This window comes from Gasterosteus aculeatus, chromosome 3 (genome assembly GCF_964276395.1).
Source record: "Gasterosteus aculeatus chromosome 3, fGasAcu3.hap1.1, whole genome shotgun sequence".
NCBI lineage: Eukaryota > Metazoa > Chordata > Actinopteri > Perciformes > Gasterosteidae > Gasterosteus > Gasterosteus aculeatus.
The window spans coordinates 2,651,663-2,666,096 of NC_135690.1; the positions used below are offsets into that span (position 1 = coordinate 2,651,663).

The following is a 14,434-nucleotide window of genomic DNA, read 5'->3' on the forward strand; positions in this document are numbered from 1 at the left end:
CTCCTCATCTGAGACACTGAGCCCCTATTAGGAGGCTGCATGGTTCAATGGTGTGCCAGCATCCTAAAGCAGAGACCGCAGAGGGAGCGGGTGGGCTTGAACTCGAGTCCATGTGTGTGCATGCTTTTGTCCTATACAAACAGTTGAATGGGAATTCGGTACTCGATCAGCTGACCAAATATAGTGCATCTTTCTGTCCAATTATCAGAGTCACTGAGGCGAAGCAGGAAATTCCCTCTGGGAATTAAGTATGGAAAGCTGTGCTGCATGAGGACGGCCATCTTTCCCTCGAATCTCACAACTAAAGAGGAGAAGCATTGAAAAGAAACAGAGTCAGAGATGTTAAATAATTATTTAAGACATATACTATATTTACAGTTTTTGGTACTTCACCCATGCAATAGACTAAAAGTAAGGATATTTCTGAATATGTTTTGACCATTATTTATATTCTCCTCTACAGTCTACTAATAAAACCCCGAAGGGCACTTTTTATATATAAACCAACCTGTTTGATATGGTGACTGACCCCTCTCCATATGAATTATGGGGACTGCACACTGATGGAGCAATAATGAAAACAGACGCTCGGGTCTGTGCCCGACATGTTAAATGATGCCTCAACTCATCTGTATTCCAAAGTAGATGAATCATCCAAAGGTAAAGAAGCTTTTTATTCTTTCATCCCTTACTTTTAAACCTTCTATCAACTTCTTCTCTCAGTCTCTCCTTCCCTTTTCCCCCCCACTTTCTCTCTGTCTCAGTCAGACACGGGGAGGCTTTGACTTTGATTAATGGTGAGCCAAGCGCTGCATTAAAAGCCAGGGGCAGCGAGTGGGGCCAGACAAAAGTGGAGCACAGGAGCAAGGGATGCGAGGGATGGAGGGAGTGCAGGACACAGTCACCAATCACTGTCAGCGTCATCGTCCCAGTGTGACAGTGGGGGGGGGGAGATGCGATGGAGGGGACAGCGGTGCTTCATTGGGCTGAGCCTCACCCTCATACGGGCGCAGCACATTGTCTCTGACAGGCTCTTCCCACAGAGGCTATAGGGCACGCAGAGATACATACTGAACATGTGCACACGCTCCTTATTTCTCTCCCGCTTTTCCTCTCTAACGCGGTCTCTGTGGGACCATTTGGACACGGTAGCGAGTAAGAAAAGCTTTTTGTGGATCATATGTCTGAATTTGTGTTGGGAAGTTAGAATCAATTCAGAATTTGCACTCGCTAACCTAATATTTCTACTGTGTAAATATGTTGTTGTGGAAGTTTCATCATGCTTGCGCTAGCTGAGGTTACCTTTGTCTCAGCTAGCAGCGATGTTCCCGTCTTTGTCGTTTTCTGTTGCCATAGAAACTTGTCGAGAGGCTGTGAATGAAACACTGCATGGTAGTTATGGAAAAATAAGTTGAACAAACATTCCATGAGTTTTGTGGGTTGCTCTGGCTCAGGAAGCTATGATTGACCCGGTTGTTTTCCCGAATGGGGTCAAAAGCCCTCAATAAACACACCATCAAGGCTTTTTACCCCAAAAACCTGAGAGTGGGTCGTGATTCGTAAGGCTCAGATACACACAGCCACGTACAGTACCGGTCAAACGTTTGGTACTGTAAACTAACAGAGGTATTAATCACCAGACGCTACATACATACATACAACAATGATCTGTGGTAAGAGATGAATGTCTTTCTCTGTGTGCGCCTGAACACGCTAATTGAGTTAGGACCAGGACTCCGGACCGGGGCTTTGGTAATACCTCCCAATTTTTCTCCAAGGCAGGAATTTCTGTTTGGAGTGCCCCTCCCCTGGGCCTGTCAGCAGCAGTGTGTGCCTCTGGCCGGTAATTGATAATGCGGCGCAGGCAGCCGGCGCCCTGGTCAGTGGAGCGTGAACCAGCCTGAGAGGCTGAAGTGCACCACGGTGAAACTCAACCCTCGCAATCTCTGTCGAAAGAAAGAGAGGAATAGAGTGAGAAAGGGAGGGAATGCAGGAGGTGAGAGCCAAGGGAGGCGTGTAACAGAATCCATTTGCAGTGACAAGAGGTACAGAGCATATTTATTTGTTTACAGTTTTATCTCAGGTAATAATCGGACACTAATACAAATACTGACCGGAATATTTTCTACAGAACACAATCTACAAAAAGAACCCCACTGAGGGAAAAGGTCAGGGGCTTTTCTCCTTACAGAACTAAGTACAACTAGAAGGAAATAAATAGAATACGCATTGAGGTGTCTGGTGAAAAAACAGAGATCATTTATTTGAGAGAGGGTGATACTTGCAGCCTTTTTGTATGGAGGAGTTATTCAGAAAGATGGTGAGTGGAGACCAGGTGGAGCGATGACTCGGCCTCAGCACAACACGTAGAGCTCGGGCTTGTGTTGGGCTGCATTAATGCCTGCAGACACGCATGTGTGTATATAAGCACCGTGGCTTTGATTTGGCTTAATATGCGTAGCCGCAGAGTTTTAATTAAACGTACTTGTATGTTCACAAGCGGTTTTGATGAGTATGTTTGGGTGGATTCATATTTGTGATTGTACATCATCAAAGAGATTCGTTTGTACCTAAAAGCTAAGTAATTTGTATTTTTGTTGAATATTCTTTTATAAACATCTTTCATGCTTTTCTCTGCTTGATTTATTCATAGTAAGGATTCTACTTAAAGACCCTGAAACCAGCAAGCAATCATCAAAATAAAAGAGTTTAGCTTCCTAGTTCAACACTCAAAAACAAATCCGCGTCATCAGGACTGTGCACGTCATTTGATCAGTTTGTCTTGACCGTGCTGGCAACATGATTTAACAGCTGTGCAACTTTGATCACATTCGGATTCTGATTGGTGGAAATAAGAGACGTCAACATTTTTAAAACCAACTGCGCCCGACTCAAACCGCTAAGAGCCGGGAAGAAAAGACAACACAAAAATCTCTGATAACTACGATTCCGATATTGTGTTAATTAAAAACTGTCTTTGTAGGGCTTTGCATCCTTTTTTTAAATCCTGTGCTACACAATTCCTAATTCTAAAAGTCATAAGAAACATGAGAGTTAACATTAACAGTGAAAATAGAACATACTAACACCTTTACTAGATTATCGTGGTTCCAAATGAGCCCTAGAAAGTGTGTGATGGAATGAAATGTTCAAATCTCATAAACTCTCTCCTCTGCGACGTGCAAAGCCAGCACAAGCACAGTCTGTGACATTTAGAAACTTGTCAGTATGCCCCTAGATTACACATTTTAACATAACAAATAGATGCAGCCAAAGTGAATATAAGAAAAATGTACCTTTTCCTCACAAAGGAGAAACCCCGATGCGACCGTCAGCAGTGACAAGATATCTGCAGATTTGTTAAATGTCAACGGTGTGGAAATCTGCCAAGATACCATAGCAAAGAGACGGGGATGCATAAGAATATCACCTATATTGAGACATCATTTTGTACAAATACCTAGTGACTTGTTTTATTTCCTTCCATTATCAAACAGACCTTTGGAACGTAATTGCTGCATCCTGAAGGGTGCCACACCTTGTGCTCCCACAATCTGCCCCAGCATTGAAAAGGATCCTGTTCTAAAGCGTACTAAAGTCCTACATGATTGGCTCCTGGACTTAGGCCAGACTCGTGGTGACTGACCATTCTGGCACAACAGTAATCAGAGCCCAAGTCCACACCCTCAAATCTTTCCCAAATGCGACAGCCTTATTTTGGCCAAAGCCAGCACATATTTGGTTGTGCGGCACCAGAATAGGCTGAGTGAAGCTCTAATTGGGCTGACTCGGCTGACTCGCCTACCTGGGTACTGATGAGAGTGGCATTTATTTAAACTCAGATTGTGTTCTGATTACTGATCAGATGCTGGTAGCGGGTAAAAATACTGGATGATATGTGAATTGTGAAGTCGGAGAATGTACCAACTATAATTAGCTTTCATAGAAGTTGTCATGTGAATATTAGGCCGATAATGAAGTGCTCGTGGCAAAGCTGGCTTGATATACTAAAAAAGGCCCCAAAAAGACTCCACATATGTGTGTTTAGGCAAGAACGTACTGGCTGAACACTGCTGCATACATGATCTACAGATTGTGAACGCTCACCTTGTGGCTAAGGGAGTGTTTTTCTCTACAAACAGTGTCTGCTGATACATGTGTGTAATTAACCAGATATGTACTTACCCTGTTACTCTCTCTCTGTGCCATACAGCACCCTCCATAGTTCCCATCATGCACCAGATCAGCTCCACAATGAATAGCTTCACACTGTCTTGGCCACAACCAGAACAGCCCAATGGCATCATCCTGGACTATGAACTACGCTACTACGAAAAAGTAAGATAAGCGTCAGTGTGTGTGTGTATATGGATGTATTATTTTCCTTGTGTATATCTTGCACCATTCATTGTATATTGTAAGTCTTTATTCATAAGTGTGAAGGGCCAACGCTGGTGGTGTTTCCTGCTCTGCACAGGCATAGCAAGCTGCACGTATATCGCCCACCAAGAGGGCCCCTGGGTGGATAATGTGTATCTTTCACTGTGTTCACTCCGTCTCTCCTACTGCTCTTTGGTTTCTGCTGCTGATGAAGTAAATAGGTTGACCTCTGCTCCAGGCCCACTCTGCACACTGCAGCAACTTGTCCCGCTGTGAAAATGCATTGCATCTAGGAGGGGAGGGGTGGTGGGGGGGGCGCACATCGACCAGTCTGCTCGCACACAATGCGTCTGCTCTATTAAGTCGCTAGCCCTGCCCCACAGTGCCACTGCTGCTCCAATATTGACCCGCAGGCTTTTCCCAAGGCTTTGGACATAAGCGGAGACTCTAGCTTTTTGTTTGGGCCCTTGTTTGTCCTCCTAAAGCTGATCAATAGTTATAGCAAGGTTGGTCATGGACCCCCCCCCCCCCCCCCCCCCCCTCCCACCCCCCCACCCGACCCTGCACCAGTCTTTGTCACCTTTAGCTAAGACTTTTGTTGGTGCACCTTCACCCAAGTTCTGTTCTCCAAGTAAAAGACAAAAATCAATATAGTTTTATAAATGTTTTTCTTTTTTTCCACTGAGCTATTTATTTCACACAAACTCATTTTGGCTAAGGTTCATGGATCAATAATCACAGCTCCAGCTTAGAATAGTGTTTGTCACATTTAGCATTTTCCACCGGAGAGAACAACAGTCATGTTTTTAAATTATGTTTGCAGTTGGAAACTCAGTTAACTAACAATAGCTGAATTGCTTTCTGGTTTCCCCTCTGGCATTGTACAGGTTGTGGAATTTAATCCGATTGCAATGGCCTTGAGAAACCTTATCTGCCAGACAGCTTAGTATCGTGTAAATAACACTTATACAGCCTCCCATTAGCTCATGAATATCAATGAAACCAAATCCTGTTGATGTTTATGTAGCATGCCTTCTCACGAAAAGATGAGCTCAGCGTAATCACAAATTACAGAATTAACAAGGACAAGATTGCTAATTACACCGGGATGATTCAGGTGACGGAAAAGGTTGCGCTTTACGCCGTCTCCGCCTGTCTCAATGCACCTTTCATATGTCCCGCTCTACGTGTGTCTGTCTGGAAAATGTCCCGCCACGTAAGTGAGCGTAAGACACACACGATGAGGCAGGGTGATTGCTTTGTTGCACCAGGCTGTAGAGATGAGATTGCAACACTGGCGGTCCCCTCTTGACACTGTGTATTTTGGATCTGACAAGGCTTTTTATAGGTACTAAACCTACTTTTCCTCAGCCAGCCAGTGCTGTCCAAAGTGCCACTGCTGTGGCTGTTTTTGTGCCTGATTCAGCGCCAGCACTCCAAGAAAAAAAGAAAAAACCCAGATGGTGGCGAATCTAAAGCCGTGTGCAAAGCTTCCACACAGGTGAAAACGTATCACATGCATAGATGATTAAAAGTCAGCAAAAAAAGTGTCACAGATATTGGCTCGGCTTACTGGACATGCATGTTGAACCTCCTCGTTGCATATGGAGAAGCCGGGAATTAAATTGCATTCCTTCGAGGGTAGTGCTGCCAGCGCTCCATCGATTCTGAATGCTTGAGAGGTCCAGAAAATCTGGAAGTTTCATGCAGCCGTGAAGTGATGATGTGATCTTACAGTACTAAAAGGCAATTATGGCAGGATGTCTCTCTCTCCGTATCTGTCACATACTCCCAGTTTACTCATTGCTATGTGTAATTCATAGGCTGGATGAAAAAAAAAAGAGCGTTTTTACATTAAATATTCTCACCTTCTTTTTTATCCATCACACTTCTGCTGGCATTAATCTGTGAGTAGTCAGTGTTGTGGTTCTGGGTTTGTCTCTGCAGGCCTGGCACAGTCAGCTAGTCTTTAGCACAGCAGAGAGCTTTCTCTCCATACTCTCACAGGAAGCCCCCTATTCACATTTACAAGACTTCTCCTGCAGTGGTATTGAGTAATACCGCAAGGTAATAATAAAAGAATATTTAACTTTTTTCTTTCTAAAACCTTTGCTTAATGTTGTGTAATATAAGAAAATAGAAGTATTGAGAGTTCACAGTAGAGAGTAAGAAGTACAGAATAAAAAGGTGTGATGGGTTCAGGGTCCATTAGTAGTTTTGAACTATGGACTTTTAACTAAAATGGCCATATGACCATGACTGTCAGCCACCTTATTGGAACATACAAGCATGGATCTACTAAATAAATGGATGCATTGTCCAAGATGTTACTCTATTCATTCTGAGAATTGCAAAACCAGTGTTTATCACATGACATGGAATTTCCAACTATGGCCAGTATCCTAAAAAGGCTGCTTCGCAGTTTACAGTTTTGTCTATCAGTCTTGGTTGAGAAAGTCTAGATTGAGCCATGTGAGGAGCCGTCCTCCTCTATCTCTGTCTCTCTTTTTCTCCTTTCTCATTCCCAACCGCCACATACACTCCTGTGTTCTCTAAAATGACAAACTGTGACGGTAATGATTTAAATAGAACACATTACAACAGTCTGACCTGAAAGCTGTAGTAAGTGCTAAAGGCGGTTCTCTCCTTCGGCTTTGCTTCTTTTTTCAACCCACCATCTCATTTCAGAGTAAGTGGTCCTGGTACTCTGTAAATTGGGAAGCAAGAAGCAATAAATTAAAGGTTTCCAGAGAAGTAGAAGCACAGTCTCTCGATTGTCCTAATACCTTTTTTTCCCTCTGGATGCCTTAAAATTTAGGGAGGGTTGAAATAACTCCGCATAGCAGAGGTCAGGCCTTCCATTAAGGCCGGAGCAGAGAGCAGCCACCGGCTCTGAGCACTGATGGCTCTGTGTGTACTGGTGTCGGAAAGAGTGTGTGTGTGTGTGTGTGTGTGTGTGTGTGTGTGTGTGTGTGTGTGTGAGCTTCAGTGTTTGAGTCTCAGCGGTAGTTCAGGTGCTTCCATTCTGGATGACAGCAGTGCTGCAATGTGAGCCATTCAAGAATCAAATAAAAGTTTGCAGTTTGTCATAAGGATCTGCAGCATTTAACTACTGCACCATCTGCATTATTGGCCCTCTGAAATTCACCTTGTACTCATACAAATACAATCAGCTATTCCACAGAAGAGAAGCCAGGAGCCTCTTCCTCTCTGCCAGCCCTCAGAGTTGACCACAGCACGTTTTAGAAGCTCACAGATGTTGCAAAGACATGTTTAGATATTTAGTGGATCGTCTTCTCCTCTCGCCCCTTGTTCGTCTCAAACCCCGTTCACTTGGGCCTCTTTGTTGGTCTGCAGGTGAACAAAATGCCTTCTTAGAGTCATCTCAAAAGCAATAGAACAATTAACTAAAAGCACTGAGGCAAATACAGCACTTAATACTTCAAATAATACTGTAGATAAGACAATCTCCTTCTCAGCATGCTCACAAGTGTTTAGCTTTGCAGAATTTAAATAAGGGGACAAATATTTGTATGTTTCCATGTGGTGATATAGTTTTATTTTGGTTGCAAAAAATGGTCTTTAATATTAGATTTGATCGCCTTTGAATTTCCATTCAAACTTAATACCACTTTCTTTTTAGAGTAGAGTTCTTGAGGCAATGGCAATTATTTGTATCTGGTAATAAAACACATCTAGTCTTTGAGATTTCAACTGTTAGCCCATATCTCCCCTTACCTTTTAGTTTTTTCCTTTTACATTTTAATATTAAAATAAATGGAACGGTAATAGGGGATATATATATATATGACACATTTTGGCAATAAATGTTTCCTGGATACCATTTTTTTCTTTCATTTCCAATTTTCAAACATGATATCAGCATGTTCTCCCTCAAAAAGTCCACTTTCCTTTTGTGTGATTATGGGTGATGTGCATCTGTGCATGTTCGTGAGCTCGTGCAGAGGACACATGGTGTCCACAATAACTGTCTTTGTGCCAGTTGGACATGCTGTCCATGCACGCACGCATGCACACATACAAACGCATGTCAAATAAAGTTAGGTTTAAATAATAGCCCAATAGGAAATGGAAATCAAAAAATAAACTTGATGTTTTAACGAGGGAAAAAACACTGTCCCTCCAGCCAAATGTTTTTTAAAGATCCAGTGCTAGCATGTTACATCCACTACATGTCTGCATTAGCCTGGTATCTATTGTCAGTGTGGTTCCAACTAGGCAGGTAGTTTGAGTATGTTATTGTACCACTTGCCAATAAACAATACGTACTAGGAAAAGCATTCCGGTTGAGTTTATCTTCGTGATTTTACTGAACGCTTCGGAGATCAAACTCCCCGCGGCGCTTCCTGTCTGTCACCCCCGGCAACGCTTTTGGTCGGTTGCTCTGCCATCTGCCTCCCCACCTGAAACTCTGTCTTTATTTAGCAAGTTTAGGTGTGGTCCCCGTAATCCCCATTTGACTGGCAGCAGGAGAGGACCTCTCGTGGCTGGAAGTCCCTCCTGGCATGGCCTTTTATTGGCTATCCCCTAACCTGCTGGAGAGCCAAATGCCACCCCCTTTTTTAAGTGGCAGATGTGGGTGTGTATGTGTCTGTGTGTCTCATAATCCGTATTTGACTGGCAGCATGAAAGGGCCATTCCTAGCTGGTGCTCCCTCAAGGGATTGTCCCCCCCTCCCCATTGGCGCATTGCCATATGTCTGCTCACCTCTTCTCCGCAACAGATGGGGTTGTGGACTTGAGAAATGAAGGAAGACTGATAGCTGCAATAGGCAATTTCGGACCCCAAGTGGTCCACTCATCCAGATGAATAGGTGACTACGGCTCCAATCTGTCATGGAGCCTCGTGTCTCCTGCAGTTGTTTCGAACGCACAAGCCGCCTCTTTAAATTCAAGTTCGGGAATTTTCGAGTATTTGTATTCCGCCTAGTGGAGAGATGTGTGATCTAATGAACAAAACGTCTGTGAGATGATTAAATTCTCTAAACCATTTACATCAGCATTCCATTTATAAACATGGCTTTCCTCTCGGAGATACGAACGAAAGCCTGTTGGTGAGATGCTCTCCCATTCCAAGCCAAACATTTGTCTTCATCAAGCCCAGAGTGTCCAATAAGAGCTAATGTGATAGCGCAAATCACTATGTGGGTTTGCTCCGTCTGCTCAATGATGGAGCAACCGGAATGATTCAATTACACCGATCAGATTGGATAATGATTTCCATGTGAGTTGCTGGAGATTCTCCCCGCTTACTGCCATCATCTTCACCCCCGCCCTCCATTGCCTCCTCTTTGCACATCTACCTTTTTTCCACTCGTCAACCCAGATTTGTTATTCATAGTTTCTCAGAGCAGTCATACATGTCTTATAAGCTGTAGTCCAGCATACAATAGTGTGTTTATTAAGCTTCCAAAAACAGCCTGCCTCTATTTACACTGTTTTACTGACACAGGCAATTTTTCCCTTTCACTTCCATCTGCCCCCCACCTCCCCCCTCCTCCCATTCCGCCCTGCAGTACGTGTGCATCCAGCTATCAGCAGCCTGCAGTGGTGGGTGTAGTGTAGGTGCAGTCTTATTTTCTGGCTGTCATATTCACTCTGGGTTATGGGAGGGTGACAGGCCTAAGTAATTACTGATTCCCTGTATCAGATACCTCCAGCGAGGCCCCGGAATACACTGCAGCAGACTGCCTGACTGGTTCTCTTGAGCCAAGAGACAGAAAGACAGAAATACAGGATCTGGATATCGGGCCCCATGCTCATTTACATACATTACCTGCACACATTACCTGCACATACATGCATGTGGAAATAAAACGTATAGTTCTTCGAATGGAGAAAAGGGCTGATGGCCCTAGAGAATGTTAAAACTATCTGCATGCATCAAGCCTTTTTTTTTACAAAAACAAACTGTTTTCTATTGATGTAACTGGCCTGTCATCTTATTTTAATTTTCAAACTTCTTGCTGTAATTAAACTGCCTCACGAAGCAAATGTGAAGAGACAAATATGTAATGCTATTCTTTTACTGTATTGAAGCGCTCTTTGAAATTTGCACAAAATTGTTGCCTTTCATTTCCATATTGTGTGGGTGTGTTGCTGTGAATGAATTGGACTTACAGTGTGCTTGCGTGAATGTTGGCACGTCTGTGTATTTAAATGTGTGAATACTCTATTTGAAGTTCTGACCAAATCCTTATTAAAAACTACGGGAAAAACAAGAAACAAATGGGCATTTTAAAGAGAGGTCAGCGCTATATCACCTATTAAAAGATATATTCTCCTCTGCTATTGTCATTCTCGTTCTATTTTATGATGTTTGCCAAAATGTTCATTGTATATATGTTCATTAGAACTACATCATACACCCTAAATTGATTTGGTTTTTCAATACTATTTCCTGAATTTCCTCCACCCGTCAGACTACTGTCACTGGATCTTACTGGTATTTTTTTTACCGGCGTCGTGTCTAACTTGCTCCCCGTGTGCTCATTGCTCCCTGTAGGACCACGCGGAGATTAACTCCACCATCCTGAGAAGCCAAACCAACACTGCGCGAGTGGAGGGCCTCAGGCCGGGCACCGTCTACGTTGTACAGGTGCGGGCGAGGACTGTGGCTGGCTTTGGCAAATACAGCAGCAAGATGTGCTTCCAAACCCTCACAGATGGTAAGGATTGTCGAGCAGGAAGAACCGTCTCTCTCTCTCTCTCTCTCCGCCGCGCATACACAGGCACATACATCCTTACTCTTTCATACACTTTCTTACACTTTTGTTTTTTTGTAAATGCTTTATTAGTAGTATGTAAGATGGAGGGAAACAATGATTTTGAATTTTATTTATTTTTTCTATGTTGAATATATAGAGCTCGGACTGTCTTTGGTTGTGCTTCCAACTGTCCTTGATCCAAAACGCTTTTCTAATTGCTTTTTCACTCAGACCGTCTGTTGCTGCCGAGCCGTCCTAGAATGCATAGCTTTGATTAGTGGTTGATGAGATTATTTTCTTGCCATGGGGAGGTTAGATTGTTTGACAGGGAAGGGGATCAAGAGCAACTGCAACACCTGCTACACTGGCTAGGCCGGGGAACTAAGTTTATTAGTTTAAGTGCAAGGAGGGGTTTGTGCAGGATTGGTGCTCGTGGGGCTGTGTGTCTCTTTTCCCCGTAGTGCATTTTCATAGAGATGACGGGCAGTAATGTGGAGTGCTGAATATAAATAAGCAAGAGTTGTTGAGGGATGTATTTAACAATCTGCTGGATGAAATTCAAAGGATTTGCATGTGCATGCTTCCCTGTTGACTAACATGAACGTGAGGCTATAGCGCGAAAGAGGAAGCACATTTTTTGTGTTGCATTAAGGAAGATGTTAACAATGAATCAGAGGCTGATGATCTAGAGAGGGAGAGAGAGAGAGAGAGAGGGAAGGTTATTAGTGATGATGAAGGGGATCATTGTGGCTCTTTACCAGCCCAGAGCTGGTGGAGTGGCACATTTATAGCCCCCCCTTTGCATCTCCCTGACCCACAAAATATCTTCCTCTCAAACACACACACACAAGAAGGGTCCCGGCGCTTCGCAACCGCACAGTTCATCCATCGGCTTCCTGCCATAGCGCGACATTCGTCAAGACAATCAGCAGAGCACTGCTGACAATCCCACCCACGACTCCACCTCCTGACCCTCCGCCGGTTTCCTCCCCTCCCCCCCCCGTCGAGCCGCCTCTCTGTACCATCAAGAGCGACAGCCGGACGCCGCCGCCGCCGCCATGTTTTTTCTCAAAACTTATGATTCCTTTTGTCAATCTGCCGGCATTATTTTCAAGGTGTGTTTTTACCATCTCTAGACACAAACTGGACACTCGCATGATGGGGACACTTGATTGACAGGTGTGATGACAAAGAAATGATTGGTCCATCAGTAGGGTTACTGATGTCATGATTCCCCGGCTCTCTAATAGTCTGAGGCCCTGCTAACTAACTGATTGTAATAGGAGGCCTTTTTTCCACTGGCTGGAGAATCCCCAACCACCATTCCCATTACAGGTGAAGGAGAGATTCGACCTCTCAGGCCTAAAAAAGACTGCCGGAACATCACACTGTTTGCTTGAAAATGACTTCAACAAATGTGCAAGTTAAAAGAGCCACATTGAATTTCCTTCCTACATCGAAGCTCTGATGCTGCTTCCAAAATGCATTAGTTCTCCCTTTATCGCTTTAATCCAACAGGCCCATTCTACACAGGGGATTGGATTTAAAAGGTGCTGATTTGCCTGCAGCATGCTAAATCCCGCTTTGCTTTATACCGTGTTTGCTGGTGCTAAAGTTGCGGGAAGAACGTCACACGAAACGTCAACTGAAGATTCTGCTGCGTGGTGGTGTTTTTTAGGCCGTTTATGCCACACTCTGAACTACAACCAGGCCGCCTCGGCTATGAACTTAAGCCAAATGTTTGGGCTCCACACAGCATGTGATTGTCGACAGATGACTTCCTTTTCAACACCTGGGAAACCACGTTCCGAGGTGCACTTCCTTGTCCGCTCGTCTCTGACAGGCATTGAAGAAGAGAAGGCTGAGAGGCCGTCCCCGCTTTATTCGCACTTTCAGTTTTTTGCTTCTCTGTCACTCGGTGTCTCTCTCCTTGTTTATCTAACACAACCTGTCAGTCAGTCTTTTTAAAGCTAACCGGCTCAGCAGAGAGATCTATGTGTTTTCTCCATCCACCCGTACACCCGGTCTAACCATCCAGCTCTGTCTTTTCGGTCTCTCTCTCCCCTTTTACCTCAAACACGCACTTAAATACACAGCTCTAAAAGGAGTAATACTTGTTAAGCTCTAACTAAGTCCTACTCCATGTCTGGCTGTCTCTTTGTGTCACACAGATGACTTCAAGTCTGAGCTGAGGGAACAGCTTCCACTGATTGCGGGGTCCGCGGCAGCAGGAGTGGTCTTCATTGTTTCCCTGGTCGCTATCTCCATTGTGTGCAGCAGGTAGTCACACTTTCCTTGAAGCATATTTCTAAACTGCTCCAAAATTGACTTTGTTGCTATATTTGTTCCTGGCAAATATCCTAATTTCACTTATATTAATGCTGGCAATGTTTGCCCCTTTAGAAGAAGACCGCAGCGAAGCCCACTTTTTCCATTGTAATGAAAGCATGATGCTTCTGGTGACTTAGACATAGAAATATGAATACCATCTGTAACATAGAAGGACAGATGGCAACACTGAATGAAGATGTTTTCCAATCACATTTGAATATGAGAATCTGAGATGACTACTCTGCATACGAGACATGCTTCAGTCAATGGTGATATGTCTGTAAAATATAGCATAAAATGACTGGCCGTATTTGAAACTGATCGAGTATGATATATTTTCTTTTAGATATAGTGTACAAACAATACAGCCAGATACTCAGGTTAAAAGGAGCTGCCTCCTTAAACTCAAGCTTAAGAATTGGTGATATCAATGAAATTGACTGAAGTTGACATATTTTAAATGGAATATTCGATTTTTAATAGAGAATCTAACCTCTCCCACTTTGCATTTTCACGCTATTTGAGTCAAGCAAGTCACATTGTTCAGCAGTTTGTCACATTGTCATAATCCTCATCGTGCGCAGCTTTAAATATATGAAAGTCAAATTTTCTGCAGCGCTGTGTGCAACTCTGAGCAAGGAGTGCTCATCAAATGGGCCGGGCACTTTTGATGCCGAGGCAGAAGTGACAGATGAAAGGCAGAGAGATCCTATCAAGGTCTAATTAAAAATCAGCTCATTTTCATAAACTTAATTTGCCATTGCTAACCCTCTGCAACTGATTCAATTGCAGCCACGTCGTATTTAAGGCGTGCGGTCGAAACATGAAGAGCAAGACGGTCTCGTTTACACTTCCTTTCATCTCGTCGCCTCTCACTCTCTTTCCTCTCAATGTTCGTTGCTCCCTCAGGAAAAGGGCGTACACCAAGGAGGCGGTGTACAGTGACAAGTTGCAACATTACAGCACAGGAAGGGGTGAGTCCACCCTAAAACCTAA

At 43.8% G+C, this 14,434-nt stretch overlaps 1 protein-coding gene across 4 annotated transcripts in view; it reads left to right on the top strand.

Moving 5' to 3' along the window:
- The window catches only part of LOC120816070 (ephrin type-B receptor 1-B), a 121,891-nt gene that overhangs the window by 85,115 nt on the left and 22,342 nt on the right, over positions 1 to 14,434 (top strand). For all 4 annotated transcript variants that reach the window (XR_005711801.2, XR_013467058.1, XM_040171379.2 and 1 more), the window contains exons 6-9: positions 4,214 to 4,338; positions 10,906 to 11,068; positions 13,279 to 13,387; positions 14,348 to 14,412. Coding sequence is in view for 2 of the 4 variants with exons in the window: in XM_040171379.2 (XP_040027313.1) it covers positions 4,214 to 4,338; positions 10,906 to 11,068; positions 13,279 to 13,387; positions 14,348 to 14,412 (462 nt within the window). In the remaining 2 variants the exon portion in view is untranslated. The remainder of the gene's footprint in view (positions 1 to 4,213; positions 4,339 to 10,905; positions 11,069 to 13,278; positions 13,388 to 14,347; positions 14,413 to 14,434) is intronic.